Genomic DNA, 21,108 nt, shown 5'->3' with positions numbered 1-21,108 from the left:
CGTTTTTTCCCCCCAAATCTCTAGTACATGAATCCGATAGAAGAAAATTCTATTACATAAAAACCAAACTGACAGCATAGCTAAGTAATAAGTGTTTGTTATTCTGGACAGATTTAAGACACTTTTTTTTCCCCCCCCGAAAAAGCATCTGATTTCAAAACAAGAAACAACACCCAAACTTAGAACCTCAGGAGCATATCTAGGATGCCAATCTTTCCAACCACTGGTCCCAAAGTATTCGTTCACCCAGCAAACCTGACTCCCGTGGGCCAGGCTCCGGGCTACAGCAGAGGGATGAGTGCAGGAAGGGGACAGAAACCCTGGCCCTCCGGGTCCTGTGGCATAGGAGTTCACAGAAGGACAGGTCGCACGTAACATCAGATACAGACAAAACCACTTAGAATTCCGAGGCGGGATGGATTACGACATGAGGCTTCTAGGAGCGGCTTTGAAGGATAGATAGCATCTCTGAAGGCCAGCACCATCATCTGGCGGTGCCCACCGAGGCCTCCGGAGAAGTGTGACCTGTCACGGACGCTCCGGCCCACCCCCAGAGCGGGCCCGCGGGTACCTGTGAGGTTGGCTGCCATCTCCTCAGCAGTCTGTGACAGCCGCAGTCCTTGCTTTAGGGGACCGTCGGAGTCCACATACTGCCGGCGTTTGAGGTAGCAGGACACTGCCATCTGAATCTGCTCGGTACGCACTCGTTTCATGACCTTCAGAGGGAACCACAGAACACTGAGGCATTTGCGAGATCGTCCAACCCAACGAGGACATCACATGGGTAAAATAAGGAGACAGACTAGCCACGTGGCTAAGCAAGTGACCTAGTTGAGACAAAACAAAGTTCCTTCATTACTAACCTGGGGCACTCTCCATTTTGTCCATTTTCTCGATAGTCATACGGTCACCTTCAATTACGGACAACAGGAATGTCACTGAGGATAACACCCCATGGATTCCCACCCCCCCCCAAACTTCATTTTATACTATGATTTCACTCTTTCTGGTGGAGCTTTTTCATCAGGGTTGCTAACAGGGGGGCAGGTCAATCCCAGAGTCTTTTATTTCTCCTGCCTACTCGGGGAGAGAGGTGTTAGTTGGCAGTGAACCAGCGAATAAAGCGGGCTGGAGGCAGTGCAAAATCGAAGATCTGAGAAATTCAGAAACTGGATGAATAGATGTTGAGGAAGTGAGAAATTAATAGGGAGGAAAGGATGGCTGTGTTTTCCCAAACAGGAGAAGGCTGGCAGCACCACGTCCAAGATCTGAGTAATGTGTTTTCGTTGTAATCACATTATTGACCTCTCTTACTCTTTATAGCCTCGGGCACAGAAAAGCACCAACATGGTGAGAGAGTATGTATACGCGGAAACGTCTCACGGATTCATACAAGAAAGGAAAGGAAATGAAGTGCACCAAAGAGGGGTAAATGACTCGATAATTCAAGCCAATTTGAGGGTTCCCCTCCAAAGGACTATTTCCCTTGACTACTACATTGATTATAACGAGTAACGGGACGTGCCATGGTCTCAGATGCTACTTTGCCAGGAGTACACGGCACTGTAGTCCATGTGGCCAATGACCCCGATGAGTTCTGCATGCTCCCTTCGGTCACGTAAAAATGGAGCGCATGTAACATTAGCCACACACGTGGGACTGTCCCTATCACCACGATCTTCTCTAAACCAAGGGCTCCCAATGTTTTCTGTGGAAGATCCGCTTTGGGTAACTCATTTGGGTGTGTTTGAGTTTTTTTGTTTCAATGACATGCACTGGCCTTCTTTGCGATTTCCTCCGTTATCTTTTAGGATTTGAAATTCTTCCCGTTCCAGAAATCTGCCTTTTTTTTTTTTTCCCCTTTAAACATTTCAAAATATTTTATTTGCATCTAATTTTATCTGTCTGCAATTTTAGTGTATAATGTGTGGTGAATAACCAAACATTTACACAGATACCGTAGCAACAAACTGTTCTAAAGTCATTTGCAAAGATATTTCTTTCTTTCCGAACTGATTTGTGGTGGCCCTTTTAAAATAAACTCCGAAGGTCTGCTTTTCAATTCCGGAAAAGTCAGACAACAGACCAAACAGGGAAGGCTGGGGATACACGCACTAAAACATATACATCTATACAAAAATATAAATGTTAGGACATCATAAATATGTAGAAACTATAAATATGTTTAACTCCATTTATAGAAAAATTATATCCCCCATGCATTTCAGTTTTGGATTACCAAAGACAGTACAATATCACTCGCTAAAAAGGAAGGGCAAAGGAATGTCAACCAGGAACACTGCTCTAAGCATTCATCTGTCCATCAATGAAGGTAGATAATTGTTTTTTGGAGATTACTAATAGGTATTACTGTATCATTTTGACTGTGTCAGCGATTCTCTCTGGTTCTCTAACCTGGCCATACCTAGAACCTCTTGTGACTGTGTGTGTAAATAATTTCAGCCCTGGAGATTCTGATTTGATGTTATATTTAGAGAAAAACAATGAAATGCACACAGAGACTGTGACGATGCTGCCCTTTCCCAGGCTGGCCCAAAGTCAGGACTAGTCAAATCCAACCAGCTCCCAATTTCCCAACCTGTGCCACGCCCCCATGCCCCAGGATGCTTGCTAAAGCTGCTTTCAACCTAACTTCAAGAGCTCAGAGTCCCCAGACTCTTCGAAAGCAGCCCGATTCCTTGTGTTTTAGCCGAGACTAACATTTTCAGATTTCCTACTGCCAATCTCTTGTCACCACGGGAATGCATGCTTATATCAATGGGTGTCCCTTAGTGCTCCAAACAAGGTGGGAGTAAGAGATCACCTCTCTAATGGGAAGAAACCGTGCATGTGGAAGAGAAAAACCGACAGAGAGAACAGACCCTGCAATGACACGTGTCCTCACAGAGGGGCCAGGCTTATGCACATCTGAGGAGGAGGGGACAAAATATGAAAGGTATGGAAGAGCAAATAGGAGAATGAACAATAGCAAAAAAAAAAAAAAAAAAAAAAAAATGGCCATATTTGGGAATTGCTAGAAACTCGATTCTAACGAATCTGTCTCAATTAGCTGCCCCAAATGGCAGTTTCTCTGAACCCAAACCACTATGTATGACAAGGGACCTTTCCTGAGGGTGGGCGGTGAGCCAACTGTAGGGCCAAGGACCTTAACAGCAAGAATGCTGGCATTGACTCTCTTTTACAACTGCACTCAACAGAAATACCAGAGACATGATCCAATCGACTTAACTGAATTTGATTCCAATGCACACATATTTCAGATGAAATAGATAAATAATGAAGAGTTCTGTGGAGAAACCAGTTCCCCTCCCCCTACTGATTTCCGTAATACCAATACCCATACATGGACACGAGAGAGAGAGAGAGAGAGAGAGAGAACTCCTTAAAATAGACCTGTCTTTTGAGAGACTCAGACATGAGACGAACACTGCAATTTCAAGTTACTTGCTTAGCTATTCCCAGAATTACACAATCTTTTAAATTTAAAGTAAATTTGGATACAATTCCATCTTTGTTAAAACTTCAAGATTTCCCACAACATTCCGTTTTACATAATATCTTAACTTTTAAAGGCAAAAACAGATGACTGCATACCTTTCTTTTCACACCATATTTGTATTTCTAGAAATTAAAATGGGGATTCTGACACAATATGTATCTATTTCTCGTATATCAATAGTTGCATACTGTTTAACTAATACTTTAACAAAGTTGCTACATAGAATCAAGACGTGACCATCTTCCTGTCTCGAAGTAGCAACAGCCCAGGAAAAACCACAGCCACACTCTTGATATTTAACTTCAGAAATAGGGAGAGGCAAAGACACCTGGAACCCAGGCACACTCTTAAGAAGATGGGGCTGCAGCCAAGTAAATTTCTTATGGGTTACAGACTGCAACCTAACCCCATCCACTTATGTTCAAACATACATGTTGGTGAGGGGTGCTAGGAGAGACACCCCCAGCCCACCAAGTCAAGGGCTAGGTGGGCGAAGGACTCACAATTCCATGAAAGGCCAACAGACTACTGCTTGCACAGCACCTCCTGGGTAAGGTGGCAGCTTTGAGTGAGTTCAAAATAAACCCAGGCAGGGGCGCCTGGGTGGCTCAGCCGGTTGAGCGTCTGACTTCAGTTCAGGTCATGATCTCACGCTCCATGAGTTCGAGCCCCACGTCGGGCTCTGTGCTCCCAGCTCAGAGCCTGGAGCCCACTTCAGATTCTGTGTCTCCCCCTCTCTGTGCCCCTCCCCTGCTCATGCTGTCTCTGTCTCAAAAATAAAAATTAAAAAACAAAAAACATCAAAATAAATCCAGGAAAACTCACCACCACCATTCTCCAATCAGCTCCCTAAATGAGCCCACTGGCAGGTGGCTAGGGGTGTGTGTGAGCGTGCTTTGAAGCAAAAGTAGTCCAATTATACATTTAGGCTTCAAACAGGTAAAAATGATTGTGCATTTTTTGTTAAATGGCATGTAAAGTGCCTACTGGGTACTCAGATATATTAGTTCTTTTTTCTTTACTTGCAGTACTATAGATGCAGTATCTATCAAAAGGTCATTCGAAGGAGGATTTAGAAAGCTAGCTTTTGCATTAATCATCATGGTAAAGTGTATTCAATTACCTTTGTGAAAATATAAAGCACAGATGACAAGTGAGCCACATTACACTCAGTTTTAGTTAATACCTCATATAATGTTAACATTACGATGGCCTTTCATATTCGATCTGTGCTCCCAGACTGACACGAATATACTTGAACGAGAAGCTGTGCTCTTTCTTATGGTGCCCCAAGAAACAGACGGCACGAAGATAAGGCTCAGTGCTGAGGGCTCAGGATGCAATGCAGCACCTGGAGGTTCTTTGGGGCTGGGGGGGGGGGGAGGGGGATGGGGAGCAGAACTCACACAACTAGGTGGACAGGTGCCCCTAGGAATTGCTTTTCTCCAACATCAGCTGGGACCTCTACGATGTTCCAGATGTTTTTTCTCACCAACTAGTTTCTTTCCCTAGTTTCTCACCCAGCCATTCCAAAACGGCACCAGCCTCCTTATCCAACCAACTGACCCTGCTTCCCACCTCAGCAGGCTATTTACTAAGACTTGAGATTCCTCAACTCTTGCCAAATCAAACAGTCCCTTTCCACACTACCCCACAAGGTCTCTTGGCTGCTGAACGCGCCTCCTCCCTTGAAGCTCCCTCTCCCTTGGTCGCTCCCCCTCCCCCATTCTTGGTCTGCTTCTCATTCTTCACATTCCCTACATCATGACTCTACTCAGACAAGACTCACACCGTCTCTAGTCGGACCACCTTCCTGAGCTCCAGTCTGAGGGACATCTCTACCTAGATGCTGCAAACATCTAAGTTCAACGTGCTCAAATTTACTGTCTTCCTTCAAACCCTCTTCCTTCTCCTACTGCTCCTAGCCAGCTTGGTGATGCCATCATCTACCACTGAAGCAAAAAACCCAGCCATCGTCTTGAGATTTTTCTTCTCCCTCTCATTTCTAACAGGCCACCAGCTCCTACTGTATATAGAATTCTTTCTTGCAGCCACTGCTGCTACCCCATCCACTGCAATGTGACAGCACAAATCCCTTCTCAACTGGAATGTTCCAATATCCCCCCCCACCTCTGGCCCTACCTCAAACCACCCTCTAGAATGCAGCCAGAGTAGAAGACAGATCTGATTATGCTACTCCCAGGTTTAAAACTGCTATCCCTCTGCCCCAGTGCAGGTTGTCCAATCCTGCCATCACTGTTCCTTAGCTCGCCCAGACAGACGGGAGACTTCCCGGAGGGAGGGTGGAGCTTTTCTTACCTTTGAAACTTACACGAAGAATAGAGTGAGTGCTGTCTTGCTTCTGTTTGTTGGAATTCGTGACAGTTTACTGTAGGTTCGTGATTTTTCTGAGTTTTTATGAGCCACAAATATTTGCCTCCTGCTTTAAAAGTGTTTTACGGCACAGAAAAACTATTTCTATCAAAACTTCACTAACACGGAAGAGTACAGAACAAGAATGGGTATCTACATTTACTACGACTTCAGAACGAAAACTTTCATACGTGCTCTGTTCGCAAACACTATTGTAGACAAGAAAAAAAAAAAAAAAAAAAGGATGGTTTACTCCCAGAGAATAGGGGGAATACGTCAGGAACAATTTAATGACATTAAGACATTTATGTGTCTCAAGTGGAATGATATCCATTTTTCATTCTAGAGCAGTACAGGACTTTCTGCAATAATAAAAATGCTCTAAGTCTGCACTGTTCAGTACGGTAGCCACCAGTCACAAAGGGCTAATGAGCAATTAAACTGACTAGTACTGAACTTTTATTTTAATTAAATTTAAGTAACCACACGTGGCCGATGTTAACTGTAGTGGACAACACGGTTCTAGAGCATGGTGTTAGTTTGTGAAACTCATGTATCAGCATCTAAAAACGCTGATTCACAAAGTTGGGCAAAACACTTCTGATTACTAAATTACCAAATATCCAAAAGTTAGTACAGTTGACCCTTGAACAACATAACTGACCCTGCCCAGCCCCCACTCAAAAATTTGCATATAACTTCTGCCTCTCCCAAAACTTCACTGCTAATATCCTGTAGACTGAAAACCTTACCAATAACAAATACAGTCGATTAGCACGTATTTCGTATGAGAATTACATACTGTATTCTCACAATAAAGTAGGCCAGAGAAAAGAAAATGTGATGACAACCATAAGGAAAATATTTCTAGTACTGTACTATCTTTATGGGAAAAAAAAATGTGTGTATAAGTGGACTGCACAGTTAAACCTGTGTTGTTCAAAGGTCAGCTGTATTTTGCTAGTAAGACACAACTACCTTTTATTATAACCAAACACTGCAAGGTGACTAAGATACATTTCAATACATTTTACCAGGAGAGGAGCTTATTTGAGTGCTCAACAAAGAATTATGAATGGAAGTTCTCCATGATATTTTCTGAACGCTGCCGGTACACAATGTTCTTTAAACCTTCTAAAAGTTAAAAAATGAGAAAAGGGAATCTGTTTTAGAGAAAAAGATCAACAATTTCTGTGAAATGGCCAAATAGGAGGTTAAGCTCAAACCTAAGACAATGATACCCTTGCAATGAGAAAATTAAGAAGAAATTGTGAAGATTAATTTAAATAAAACCTTTGAGGGCTGTAGATGAAACACTCAAATGTCTGCTTGTAATCTTTAACTTATTAACCTGCGTGTATTTAAAAATACATTATAGGGGTGCCTGGGTGGCGCAGTCGGTTGGGCGTCCGACTTCAGCCAGGTCACGATCTCGCGGTCCGTGAGTTCGAGCCCCGCGTCGGGCTCTGGGCTGATGGCTCAGAGCCTGGAGCCTGTTTCCGATTCTGTGTCTCCCTCTCTCTCTGCCCCTCCCCCGTTCATGCTCTGTCTCTCTCTGTCCCAAAAAATAAATAAACGTTGAAAAAAAAATTAAAAAAAAATAAAATAAAAATACATTATAAAAGGCAATAGGTTAATTCATGAAACAATTTTATTCTATTTCACTTTCGTCTTCCACATATCAGTGTCTCTGTGGTCACTTAAGCCCCTCTGAACGACTGAATTCCGTTTTCTAGAGCACATCACCTTCACGTTTGCCAAATCAGCTGCGAAAGAATGCTTTTTGAATCCACACACGCGATGCTCTCCTTGGAAATCTCAACCAACCGAAGCCATCAATACGTATTCAGGAGGGCGGAACATGTTTCAGTCATCACTGACTGTACTGATTCACTGTATAAACATACCAAATTAGCAGCAACTGAGGTTTTGTAGTGCACTATGTATTTCCCAAACAGCGTCCTGTTGTTCAAAAACAGAGTAACTGAGAGTGCCCTGTAATAAATAGGAAAGACTTGAACACGTGGTGACACCCTCTTTACAGACAGATGTTTGCGGGGAGCCTGGCCTCGTAATCAGGTATGTCCAGTATATCCTTGAAAACAACTTTTAAGAGGTAAGGCTGCCTGGGATGATCTAAAGGTTTCTTCGTGCCTTTTGCGAATGCTCTCTAAGCTTCCAGATTTGGAAAGAAATGCCTGTCTGCTAGGCAGTCATTTTCCTTTTTGAGTCACAGGCAGACAAAAAGCTGCCAGGACAAGTGGATGGATGGGCCTTCCCTACTTTTAATCCAACCCCATGCTACTGCAGGCACAATCTTTCCAAAAAGCTAATCTGATGGCAACTGTGCTCAGCTTAAAACCTTTCTACTGCGTCCACCAGCGTGGAGGATAAAAAAAAAAAAAAAAAAAAAAAAAAATCATCAACCTTCATCGTGTCATCTCTAGGTTACTCTGATCCACCTTTGTTTACCTAACTGGTGGGTACCAACCCCGCTTGCTCATGTCAGGGGCTCTGGCCAAGACTCCTCCATTGACGGGAGGCACCCCCCGCTGCACTGGCACTCCGACCTGGTTAAGGCCTACTCCTCCACACAGCTCAGCTCAGCCCGGTCCACTGCCAAACCCAGGACCAACCTGTTTCACTGCTCACCACACTGGTTCCTACACTACCGCTGCTAACACCTAATACTTATTGAGCCTATGCCACTGGCAAGACACTATTTTAAGGGCCACACGTAGATCATCTCCTGTACGCTTCAACAGCCCCGGAAACTAGGTAACATTCCTTGGATAGGAAAGCTGAGGCCCAGAGAAGTTAGACACTACCCTAGGGTTTCACAGTGCCAGGATGGAAACTCAGGTCACCTGGCTTCAGGGTCTGGGCCCTGACCCTTTACAATGTCCTGCTGCCCAAGAAGGTTCCGCATGAAAGCAGAGGCTTCTTGACAACAGTGAAGGCTTCCCAGTTGCTCGTTGAGAGAATGGTCAGAACAACTGCTACCTGGGAAGCTGCCCCTCACACGCAAAGAGGCTGGAAAAGACTTCCAGTAGCATCCACTGGGTGATGTTGGTTTAACAGAGGACCGCTAGGGCTCCCTTCCAGCTAAGACCAATCATCCAAACCAGAACCCCTTCCCTTTCTCCTGGGATGTCCTTCACAGGTGTTACGAAGGACATTTGTTTGTAAGAACAAAACCCCCCAAACCAGTTACTGAGCGGTTAAGTGAGGCCTTCGCCTAGCTTCACAGGGACAGAAGCACATGTAAACCTCACATTTATAGGCAGGAGCAACAAAATCATTCCAAGACACAAGAACCTGGTTTATTGTCTGATGATGAAGAAAAAACACTCAAGGCAAGCCCACCCACTGGCTTCCTAGTTTAACACTGCATTTTCAGAGGCAAGAAGGATTTGTAATTGGCAAAGCAAATCAAAGTGAGCAGGCTTCACATTTTACATGAAGAATTTAGGCCCACAAGGAATCTAAAAGGTATTCTCCCCCAAAGGAAATGACAATAGCTACTACTTAGTGCTTTCTATATGTCAGGCATTTTCACATTCCTTATTCCTTTTTTTTGGGGGGGGGGCACCCTTTAAGAAACCTAGTTTTAAGTTATCAGTCCTCACGTCGTTTTACAGAAGAGGAAGCTAAGGCTCAAAGAGGTTACATGGTTTCAACCTTAGGTCTACAGGGTCGTCAAGCGCCATCCACTACTTGAAGTTTCTCGGAAGTTTAAAGATGTGGCACAAACTCCCTTTCCTACTCTCACTTTCAAGCAGGGCTGTGAGCATGGGGAACGGCCGCCGTGTCCTCCCGCCCCACAACTCAGGTAGGTCACGCACTTGTATCACCTAAAGAGCAGACAAACTCCACCCTCACTGCTCCTCCGGACATGGCACCCAACGGCTTGTTCGCGGGAGTCCCCATTCCAAGATTTCAATCTGCAAGGTCAGAGTTTAGGTAATTGAAGACGAACGCCGCATGGGATTGGCAGACTTACCTTCTGATCCCAGAACCATACAAGCTGCGAGATCCGCAGTATAACGACACTTTCACAACTGATGGGAGAACTGCATGAAGCTTTCAAGTCCTCCACTTCCGCTAAGTCTAAAATGACACCCACTATTGCTAACCATCAACTGACTTCGGACCGACGCCTCCCCTGATACATTTTCAAAAAGCCCTGGCTGGAGCTTCGCGAGTACCGCCTAAGCGCACAAACCTCTTGCTGTCATGAGTTAAGCAACCTCAAAGGCAGCCTTGCAGGTCGGTATCCTCCAGCAGCAACTAGTCTAACTCGAGATCGCCCCCCTGTCACACGCAGAGGTCGATTTCACACCCGGCCACCCGCAAGCACCATGTGCGAAGTTTAATCGTGAGTTCGGCCAAAAGGCATTTCCTTTTTCCTTAAATGAAAAGGAGATGCGGACCTGTGCTCCTGCCCCGGCTGCCCAGCGCTCAGGACCCCTTCCCGGCGGGTGCCCGGCAGCCGCCCCGGCGGGACCCACCCCGAGCAGGAACGCGGAGCCCTCCAGGTGTAGCTGCCGACTGCAGGCCACGCCGCCCGCGGCCGCCTGGGACTCGCAGGCCGAGGGCGGAGGCGCGGCCGCCGCGCCCGCGCACAGCCGGCCCCGCCCGCCCGCCCCGCCCCCACCGCCCCGCCGGCGGGAGCTGCGGGCGCGCGCCCCGCCTAGGCCTCGCCGCGCGCCGCCGCGCCGCCGCCCGCGCGCCCTCCCTCCCGGCCCCCGCCCGCCCGCGCGCGCGCTCGGCTCGCGACCCCCTCCCCCGGCCCTCCCCGCCCGCGCGCCCCGCACTCACTGAACATCCCAGGCGGCTCCGGCTCCTCCCGCCGCCGCCGCCTCCGGGATCGGGTTGCTTCCGCCTCCGTCGTCTCTGCCGCAGGGTCTCGCTCCGACGGCCGGCTCAGCCGGGCCCCCGCGCCCCGCGCCCTGCCGCCCCCGCGGCGGCGGCTATGGGCGGCCGCTCCATGACTGACTGACACGGAGCGGGCCGCGGGCTGGGCCGCTCGGGCCTCCAACGCGCAACCGTCTCCACCAATGGGCGAGGCGCCTCGGCGCTCTGCTGGCGATGCCTGGCGTGCGCGCCGCCCCGCCCCGCCGCGCCGCCGGCGTCGGGCGGAAGGAGCGCGGGGGCCGGTCCCACGTGGTGGGCCAGTCCGGGAGTCCGGACCTGCGGCCGCCTCCACCGTGCTGCGCCCCGGCCCGCCGTCCCTAAGCGGGGCTGGCCGCCAGGTGAGCTCCTTAACCTGGGGACTGCCCTCCGGCCGCGCCGCCGCCCTGCTCGGGGCGGGGCGGGAGGTGAGCTTCCCTGGGGGCGTCCTCCAGGTGTGCCCCTCACCGAGGGCCGGCCCCGAGGTGAGCCTCCCCCGCGGGGCGGGCGCTACGCCCCGGCCCGCCGTCCCTATCCGGGGTTGGCCTCGAGGTGGGCTCCTTGAGCGGGGAGGGTCCTCCGCCCCGGGTCCGTCCCCGCGCCGCGGACAGCGAGCGCTGCGGAGAGCCGCCTGGGCTCGCTCCTTCGGCAGCCCCTTACGTCGCTCCTCGCTGCTCTCTGGTTCTCGTTGCTGGCTTTCATGATCCGCCGCGGGGTTCCGAGTGTGGCCACACTTAAGCTCCCTTTGCGTGGGTACTAACACGGTTTCGCGTTCGGCCTGGTGGTCTTCACGCCCCCTCGCGTAGGCCGCCGGATGGCACCGGGAGCGGAAAGTTGGTAGCCTCCGAGAGGGTCTTTGTAACCAATTCTGCCAACACTTTTTAAGTACTTTGTAGCTGGTACGTTGGCTTTCTGACACACTGAAGTTACAAGTAAGTTCTTCTTTGAATGGGCACGTGTGGACCTCTTGACAAAATGGGAAAGCTGACAGCCCTTGACTCTTCTGTTCTCTAATAGAGGGAAGGATGCTGTGCTGATATTAGTGTCCTTACCGTGGTGGTCGCTCATTCCTTGTATAATTCTGAAGGTAGATCTAGGATTTCAGGCTCCGTAGATTGAAGAAATGCAAGTGATCCAGCCCTTGGCATAGCAAATTCTTTCCCTTTGGTAGTATGTCAGAATCAGGAAACTGCGATTTTTTTTTTTTTTTTTGGTATTGTCCTATTTTGATTTTACTTACAGTATTTTAATTTCAGTACCGAGTAGGAAAATGGTTCACTTTTGAGGAACTTGTTTTCTTGTGTATAATGAATATGACTTAATGTGATAGGTTTCCGCCTTTTTTTTTTTTAAATGACGTTTGGGAAACTCAAAGCTATATTTACTTCAGTCTTATGGAATTATAGCTGGTCAGTATGCTTGCTTTCCTTTATAATTTTCTTATATCTCATTTTTATAGTTTCAATTGTGTAACTGTATCGAGTCTTTGGAAGCAGAGCCTGTCTATAAGCTTACATGTATATAAACAGAATAAAGTTACAGTGGAAAGTTACTGTTGCAGCTGAAATAACAGTACGTCTGTTGGGACTGGTTTTATACTATATTTCTTTTCTACTTGGTGAAATATTTTCTCCAAAGATTGCTTATTGCTCTCTCTAAACTAGTGGAGCTTGTCACATAGATGATAGTCATATAGATGATACATAGTTGCAGGTGATTTATGCAGACATTTTCAGTCTAAAACCTCACGTGGATCTCCTTTCACAAATAATTTGAATACTTTGGGTTTTGCCCAGTTGTATTCCTGCACGTTCACATCGGAGGATATGATGTTTGATCACAGCAGGAATACTGGTACATATGTGAGTGTAATTCTTTTTATGCCTGCTTTTGTCGATTTCCCCCAGAAAACTCATGGGCTAAAGCATTTTATGTATAGATTCATGCCCAATAACTCTGTTGATGTATTTTAGTTCCTTAAAATTTTTTTTCAAGGGATATGTATTATGTAGATAATAAGATACATGATGTTCTTTTTTGGTGCCTATTAAGTTTGGCCTTAATATAATATTTTTTTTTTCCATTTTAAATTTTAGATAAAGTGTAGCAATGGCTGCTATTTATTCTGGCATTTCCTTTAAGCTCAAAAGCAAGACAACTTCTTGGGAAGATAAACTAAAACTAGCTCATTTTGCTTGGATTTCCCACCAGTGCGTTCTTCCAAATAAAGAGCAAGTAAGTTTAATGTGAAATTTACTTTTTTGTTTACTACTAAAAAGAACAGTCACTTATATAAATTATGTGTTGAAATTTAATTAAAATTTAAAAAGAAAAAAGGTCGGAAAATAAAACGTGGTTAGAGGTTAAAAGTAGCATCAGTAAAAAAAATGAATGAGTCAAATATTTCATTAACAAAGATTTTCTGTTACAAAGTCAGTATTTTGTGTGTGTTTAGAAACTCCTCTTAGAGAGGGAAAGAGCCAAACCATAAGAGACTCTTAAAAACTGAGAATCAACTGAGGGTTGATGGGGGGTGGGAGGGCGGGGAAAGTGGGTGATGGGCATTGAGGAGGGCACCTGTGGGGATGAGCACTGGGTGTTGTATGGAAACCAGTTTGACAATAAATTTCATATTAAAAAAAAAAAAAAGAAACGCCTCTCATATTTCAAATCAACTGTATGCATCAGTGAACGAATTGGGAACTGGGTTACAAAAATTAGGATCCGAGTCTGTAGGTAGCTGCATTTGTTTGTGAATCCAAGGTAATGCTCCATAAGCAACTGCTTTTTGGTGATTTGTTAAACAGCTTTGGAATTTGATCCGGTGGGAAGTAGAGAAGCTTTAGTATCTGTAGTAAGCCATTCTAGAAGTAGATTAGGAACCAAGAAAGGCATGTCTTGTTAACATTTTTCAAGCTTATTTGGCAAAAAACAAACAAACAAAATCCCGTTAATATACTAGAGACACCAGGATGTTGAACTCATGAAACCGTGTTAACACACACCCATGTGCTAGTATTAAAGAAGACAGCACAAAATGCATCAAAGATGGGTTACATCTGTTAAGATGATGATGAGGTCCAGGATGTAGAGCGGTCTCACATCTGGTGGGTTCTAAATTTGGCTGCACCTGAGAATCATCTTAGCCGCTTGATAGTCACCTGGCAGGTGCTACCCAGGGTGAGCCGAAGGCGGAAGTAGCAGTGGCGGTTGGATCAAGGTCTCCGTAGTCTTAGGCTGAGAACTATTTTCCCTTTTAGCATCTGTCACTGTTCATACTGTTACAACATTTCTCCTGTCATGACCTGAGACCTCACCCCTTTGATGAACGTGTTACAGTAATGGAAACTATGCATGTCTGACCACCCCCCCTGTATAAAGCACCCGTGCATTATTTCTCAGAAGACCGTCTCCGTCTTCTGGATGAGGTAAATAGGCCTAGAGGTTTTACAGGTAACGTGGGAAAGCCAGGATACAAACCTCTGCCTTTTGACTCTGTTTTTGCTTCTGGGTGTGATTCATTTTGAGCGGCCATTCTGAGCAATTGTTGTGCTTCTAACTTTTGAAATTTAGCATAACTCGAGAAGAGTTAGAAGAAACCGTTTAGAGTTTCACTTGAAACTTTTTATTGGCCTCAAATGAAGGCAAAATTAGTTTTCTGTTTTTATTATTTTGTTTATTTATTTACTTACTTATTTTTTTTTTTTTTTTTTTTTTTGAGAGAGAGTGAGCAAGCAGGGGAGAGGGGCAGAAGGGGAGAGAGAGAGAGAATCCCAAGCAGGCTCCCTTCTCAGCATGGAGCCCGACCCTGGGATCATGACCTGGGCTGAAATCTAGAGTTGGACGCTCAAGCAACTGAGCCACCCAGGTGCCCTTAGTTTTTCTTTTTATCGATTTTATAATAATAAGCATCTTAAGTTACTGGGACATTCTATTATATATAAAATAATATTACTAAAGGTAGGTTTTATTTTATTTTTTTATTTTTATTTTTTTTTCAATATATGAAATTTATTGTCAAATTGGTTTCCATACAACACCCAGTGCTCATCCCAAAAAGGTGCCCTCGATACTAAAGGTAGGTTTTAAAAGACAGCTTTTTCTCGGGCAATTGGATTTGGTTATACATGGAACATCCTTATAAATGTTCAGCATCTTTCTTTCTTGGTAAGAAAATATATATTTTCAGAGCATATTTCTTCCAAATTCAGGTATTACTTGATTGGGCAAGACAGTCATTGGTTGCATTTTATAAGAAAAAACTTGAACTGAAGGAAGACATTGTTGAAAGGCTTTGGATCTATATAGATAATATTCTACACAGCAGAAAACTGCAGAATCTCCTCAAGAATGGAAAGACAATTAACCTTCAGATTTCCCTAGTCAAGGTGATTATCTGTTTCCCGTGTTATCTTGTGTGTGTTAACGTGCATCTCTTGATTTCTGTTAATGCTGTAGGCTCATTTATTTTGGGGTTAATTATTCAAGATGTAGGAAGTATCAAGGTAGAGAAAGAGAAGGAAATAATACTACTAGAATTTTAATAATATACTTATCGAATGCGTTTTGTATGCTCTACACTGTGCTAAGCACTTTGTGTTATTTAATGTTAAAGGGAAGCTTAGAACTGTTTCAGGGTGGTGGTTGATTACCTTTTCTTAATTAATTTTAAAGAGTGAGCAAGCAAGCGGGGGAGAGTGATGGTGGTGGCGGGAGGGGGAGGGGGATGAATCTTAAGCAGGCTCCACACTCAGCACAGAACCTGACGTTGGGCTTGATTCCACGACCCTGGGATTGTGACGTGAGCCGAAATCAAGAGTCAGACACTCAACCCGCTGAACCACCCAGGGGCCCTGATGACCTTTTTTTTTTTTTTTTATTTTTTTTAACTTTTTTTTTATGTTTATTTTTGAGAGAGAGAGAGAGAGTGCGAGCACGGGAGGGGCAGAAAGAGAGGGAGACACAGAATCTGAAGCAGGCTCCAGGCTCCGAGCTGTCAGCAAAGAGCCCGACGCGGGGCTTGAACTCAAAAACCGTGAGATTATGACCTAAGCTTAACCAACTGAGCCAGGCATCCCTCTGCTTTTCTCTTTTAAGAGTACCTTTTGCTTTTTTTTTTTTTTTTTTTTTTTAATATAAAGTGTAATTGTAAAAACGTATTTTGGACCATAGGATCATAGCCCAAAGCCACTGTCCGTCCACGTATAACTTCTAAGCTGAATTTCAAGCTCAGGATATAAGGAAAAGTAATCTTTGGAGTTCAAGTCTTATGAAAAACAAGCTCTTTAGAAGGGACAGCAGAATTACAAAGGCACTGACCCCTTTTCTGAATTTATATTGGTAGGAGATGGCTGTGTGAAGGACTTAAAACAGGTACTCTGCTGTCCTTTGGCGCAGTAAGCGAATGTCAAGTTGATTTAGATACGGTGATCTGGGGATTTCCTCCTCCTCAAGATAAGGACAAAGAGTGAGTTCACTGATTCAGTTGTATTCTTCTTGTGTGTGGGTGGGTGTAGTAATGAGTTTTCTTGCTTTTTTAACGCTCAGATCATAAACGAGAGGATAGCTGACTTCTCTCCTTTGGAATCCCAAAGAAGTATGTGTGCCGTGCTGAGCTGTTGCCAGGGCATCCTCTCGACACCCGCCCTCGCCGTCATCTACACGGCTAGACAGGAGCTGTTAGTGGCGTTGCTAAGCCAGCTGTGCTGGTTGGCCTGTAGGCAGCCAGAAGGAGCCAAGGTCGCCCAGTTATTCGAAGTCATTCACCTGGCGCTTGGTCACTACCTGTTGATCCAGCAGCAGCAAGTCAACCCACGACGTGCCTTTGGCGAGGTGACTGGGCACTTGCTCCAGCCCTGCCTGGTCCTGAGGCACTTACTCTCGGGGGGCCCGTGGACACAGGCCGGCCAGGGCCAGCTGCGGCAGGCGCTGAGCCGGGATGTGAAGAGTCAGATTGAGGCCGTGCTTCGAGGTGGGGCCTTTCAGCCTGAGTTGCTCTCGTCCTACAAAGAGGAGCTCTTGGACCAGCAGCAAGGTGACGCGAAGATAGGGGCCCTGAAGAATGTTCTCGCTCCTACGGACACTGTGATCGCCAGGCTGGTGGAGACGGGCTACTGTGAACCGTCACTGCATGCTGCCGTGGTAGCCAACTCAGTGGCCTTGCTGTATAAGCTCTTTCTGGACTCTTACTTCAGGGAGGGGAATCAGCTTCTCTGCTTCCAGGTCCTCCCCAGGCTGTTCGGCTGCTTGAGGATCGCACAGCTGCAGGAGGAGCACCTGGCCGCCCTGGCCGCATCGGATTGGACCTCAGAACTGCTGGTTGTGGAACAGCTGCTGACCTCGGTGGCCCACAGCGGTATCTACAACATCGCCGCCGACAGGATCCGGCACGGAGAGGCTCAGTTCCGCTTTTACCGCCGTTTGGCTGAGCTGCTGATAAACCATTCACACGCGTCCGTGCCGGCCTGGTTCCGCTGCCTCAAGGCTTTGACGTCTCTGAACCATCTGGTTTTGGAGCCGGACCTCGACGACCTGTTGGCTTCAGCTTGGATTGACGCAGAAGTGACAGACTCTCGAACGAAAAAAGCACAGGAGGCGCTTCTTCACACCCTCTTCCAGACTTACGCGAAGCTCCGACAAGTGCCACGGCTGTTTGAGGAGGTTTTGGGGGTGATCTGCCGCCCGGCCGCCGAGGCCCTGAGGCAGCCCGTGCTGGCCGCGGGCCCCTCCCGGGTGCTCTGCGAGTGCCTCCTGGAGTTGCCTCCGAGTCAGATCTTGGACACGTGGTCGCTCGTGCTGGAGAAGTTCCAGTCTTTGGTCTTGCCTTATTTGCGGGGCGATGCCGACATGGCCTTGAAGTCGCTGTCCCTGAGCTCACTGCTGCACTGCATCATGTTCAACATGAGGAGCCTGGACGGCAGCACGCCTCTGCCCGTCATCAGGCGGATGCAGCGCACCATGGAGAGGATGCTCCGGGAGCTCGTGAAGCCCCTGCTGGACCTTCTCCTGGACCCCCCGGGCCCGGAGCTTGAGCTCTGGCTGCAGAAGGTCAGTGACTCTGCACTCCTGCTCTCTTACACTTGGGCCCAGGTTGACACCATGCTCAGCATGAACTGCAGCCAGTATCGCTCTGTGTCCGGGGCTCTTATGGACATTGCTGTGGAGACCGCAAACCTCCCCTCGTTGCTCCCCGGTGTAGAAACGCACCACTGGAAGAAGATAGAAAAGTTTGTGGCTCGGTTTGACTCTCTCAGCAGGTATTGCTTAGAACAGCTCTACCTGCAGAAAATGAAAAGGACTTTAATGCAAACTAGTTTCCGGTCTGAGGAAGCTCTCTGCACTCTGAGGCGTGATGCTGCCTACATTCTTGGGTCTGGCAGAGAAAGCTTGAATCGGGGGACGACCGCCTCCTGGGATGGCCAGGTGGGGACAGTGAGTGCGCTCACGTACCCTGTAGCTCACTGGCACTTGATCGTGTCGAATCTCACAATTCTAATATCCTATCTTTGCCCGGATGATGTGGGATCCCTGGCCAGTGTGCTGCTGAGAACTTTACCGACGAGCAAAGCCCAGGAGGTCTCAGCAGAAGAAGAGGCAGACCTCACACTTGAAAGAATATCCAGTGCCGTCCTTCACAGCCCTCTCTTTCCGGAAATGCAGCCCCTCCATTCTGCTTTCTTAATGCGCCTGTCCGAAGGCTGTGCGGGCATCCTGTGTTCTGGGGCCCAGGGTGACCCGAGTCTTCTCAGTCAGCAGCTGCCCTGGCTCTTTGAAAAGGAGCACACGGGTGTGGCTCTTTGGGAAAACAGATTTGCAAAAGTTGGACCCGAAGGTGTAGAACCAAAAGGAGAAACTGCCCAAAACTTACTGTCCTTGGTCAAGAGTGGCTTCCCCATTCAGCTGGAGGGAGAACAATTAGAGAGCATCCTGGGATTGTTGGAAGTTATTTCTGCTCTGCAACTGGACAGCCTCTCGACTCCCTATCACGTGCATTACTTTCTTCTGTTACTGTCCGTGGCCGTCACCAGGCTGGGGAGCTCCTGCCCTTCCTCACTGACCCTCAGGTTTTTGAAGACTTGCTACCGGCTTCTTGGCCACCTGCAGAGAGGGAAAGGTGCCCGCTCAGTCCTCAAGACCATGTACGCTAGTGAGATTTTCGAGATCATGCTGACCTCCTCGTTCAGAGCCAGTAGTAGATTTTCTGTGGCTGCGGATGACCCCTCCTGGTTGGAATTCCTCCAACTGACAGGGACATTCTTGGAACAGCTACTGCAGATGCTTATCCAGGTGAAGCTCAGCCTGGTGCTCAATTTTGGGAAAATCATTGCATTCCTCTGCAAACTGTCCACCGAAGCACCGTCAGGCAAGCAGGTGGAAAACCAGAATCCTCTGGGCCAGCAGCTCCTTCTGGTGTCTCTAACCAAGTTGTGCCAAGTCCTGGGGCCTTTGGTCAAAGAGCGGAGGCAGCACCATGAGGCCTCAGAAGCGCTGCCTGAGCTGCTGCAGAAGGCCATTGTCCAGACAGGAGCCGTGCTGCAACTGTGCTGGGCACGCGGGGCCCGGGGCCAGCGCCTTCCCTCCACCTTCATCTCGTCGGTCAGCACGCTCTTGGAGGCGGATGTGGGCCAGCGCTCCAGACACGGGGCCCAGGGTTCCCAAATGACTGGCGAGATGCTGACCTCCCATGCCGCCTTCTACCAGAACGTTTACTCTCAACTGCTGTCAGGGTTAGCGGCCCTTGCAGGAGACCAGCAGTCTTTCCAGGCGGCCATGCGGTTTTTAACTCTGTTCTTTTTGGCCCCAGAACTCCATCCCAAGAAGGATTCTGTTTTTGCCTCCGTGTTTCATTCTGTGACGAAAGTTCTGGCGGGTAAGGTATTTTCTCTTGAGCTAATTCTGCACCATAGAGCTTTTGGTAAAAGCTGGTAAGCCACCAGCAAGGTGAGTGCCCCTCCCCACCCCACACTCCCGTGGAGCAGCTGTTCACTGTGGAAGGTACATGCCGTGGGCAGTGAGAAAATCCCCCCGCTGCCCCGCTCCCAGGAACTCATGTCCAGTGTTTGCATTCTCTGTCCGTAGAAAGCTCATGGTTCTGGTTTCGACACAGATTGCGGCCTTCTAGGTATGTTGTTTGACATCTTAGTTTTTTACTTATTTGGGGCATTGTTCTGGTTTATAGTTTTGAAATCTGTTACTCTTTATCTTTTTTGCCTTTTATCTGTCCTGGCCCTGCTGGTTAACATATAAATTTCATTCTTCTTGGTAGGCTTTCCCGTGTCCAATCTCCACCGCCGTCTTCAGTAACTGAAGGCGACGTTAAGCCAAGTCAAAGAAAAAACCGCAAATAGTTTATAGGGAATCTCATAAAATTCCTCGAGGCAGTTCAGTGAACTTCCACCCCTGGGTCTCAGTGTGATGCCTGGCCATCATCGGGCTGCGGGTGCTAATTGGGCGGGAGCTCAGCTGTCTTCACGGTCTTTTAGTTTGATGTCATCCTCCTGGGCCAGCCGGTCAAGACCACAGACCTCGTAATGGCTGTGTGCAGAAGCATTTGATAGCTGCTGTCCCCGAGGTCGAAGGGCCACCTTTGTCTCTGTTTCAGGTTGCCGTGGGTTGCTTTTCTTTTGGTTTTGTTACCGAGGGTCGGGGTTAGTTAGGGTAGTCCTTAGAGGTGAGACTGGGGAGCGTGTTGGCCGGGCGTAGCCCCCAGAAGGCATGCCGACTTCTGTGTCCCGGGGGAAAAGCTGTGACAGGCGGGAGGGAGCCGCAGCTGGGGCTGCAGGCGTGATCAGACACAAAAGCGTTTAGTAGGACCTTGTAGGAAGCGGAGCCGCCCGGACCAGTGCCAGAACCGGAGTGTTGAGGCCAGAATAACACTGCCGTTGTCTCCCCTTTCAATAGCCTCTCTGTCCCTGCCTTGATTGTGGATTGACTGAAAAGGCTTTGGTGTCACATGTTCTATCTTATTCTGTCAGCGATTCTTTCAGGGAACGGTGTTCACCTTAGGGGAGGCTAGAATTTTAGTCTTTGACGAACACTGGTTACAGTGTCCTAAATGAGTGATCCAAGAAATGGCAGTGGGTGGCCTGAAGCTCTGGCCCCTCTTCCCCTTTGTTATACAGAATATCGTGTGTGTCTCTTTCCCTCCAACCCTCTCGACCTGAGGGAGACTCAAGGTCCTGACTGTGTGTCCCTGGACTTGAGGGTTAGAAGCCCAGGGACAGAGCCTCTGTTGTGGCAATCGGGGGACCGAGGCCGCCTGCCCCACTGTCCCTCAGACCGCAGGCTCAGGCGTTGCTGTTGGGTCCGGGCCTCCTCTCCTT

General features: G+C 47.7%; 2 protein-coding genes across 9 annotated transcripts in view; one reads left to right on the top strand and one right to left on the bottom strand.

Annotated features, from left to right (window-relative positions):
• TAF5L (TATA-box binding protein associated factor 5 like) overlaps positions 1-10,945 on the bottom strand; it is a 33,231-nt gene extending 22,286 nt beyond the window's left edge. The window contains exons 1-2 of one of the 6 annotated variants that reach the window (XM_045437421.1): positions 10,715-10,945; positions 572-716 (exon numbers count right to left, since the gene is read on the bottom strand). In XM_045437421.1, coding sequence (XP_045293377.1) covers positions 572-713 — 142 coding nt within the window. In that variant the 5' untranslated portion in view covers positions 714-716; positions 10,715-10,945. Of the gene's footprint in view, positions 1-571; positions 828-9,896; positions 10,494-10,714 lie in introns of those variants that run through there. The other 5 variants (XM_045437415.1, XM_045437420.1, XM_045437418.1 and 2 more) reach the window with 5 other exon arrangements.
• Positions 10,946-11,032: 87 nt separating this feature from the next.
• URB2 (URB2 ribosome biogenesis homolog) overlaps positions 11,033-21,108 on the top strand; it is a 28,050-nt gene continuing 17,974 nt past the window's right edge. For 2 of the 3 annotated variants that reach the window (XM_045437412.1, XM_045437414.1), the window contains exons 1-5: positions 11,039-11,148; positions 11,804-11,873; positions 12,877-13,021; positions 14,998-15,174; positions 16,334-19,655. In XM_045437412.1, the coding sequence (XP_045293368.1) occupies positions 12,896-13,021; positions 14,998-15,174; positions 16,334-19,655 (3,625 nt within the window). In that variant the 5' untranslated portion in view covers positions 11,039-11,148; positions 11,804-11,873; positions 12,877-12,895. Of the gene's footprint in view, positions 11,149-11,803; positions 11,874-12,876; positions 13,022-14,997; positions 15,175-16,333; positions 19,656-21,108 lie in introns of all 3 variants that reach the window. The other variant, XM_045437413.1, reaches the window with a different exon arrangement.

This window comes from Leopardus geoffroyi, chromosome D2, assembly GCF_018350155.1.
Source record: "Leopardus geoffroyi isolate Oge1 chromosome D2, O.geoffroyi_Oge1_pat1.0, whole genome shotgun sequence".
Taxonomy (NCBI): domain Eukaryota; kingdom Metazoa; phylum Chordata; class Mammalia; order Carnivora; family Felidae; genus Leopardus; species Leopardus geoffroyi.
The sequence above is the reverse complement of the archived record's forward strand: the minus strand, read 5'-3'. Positions and strand labels throughout refer to the sequence as shown.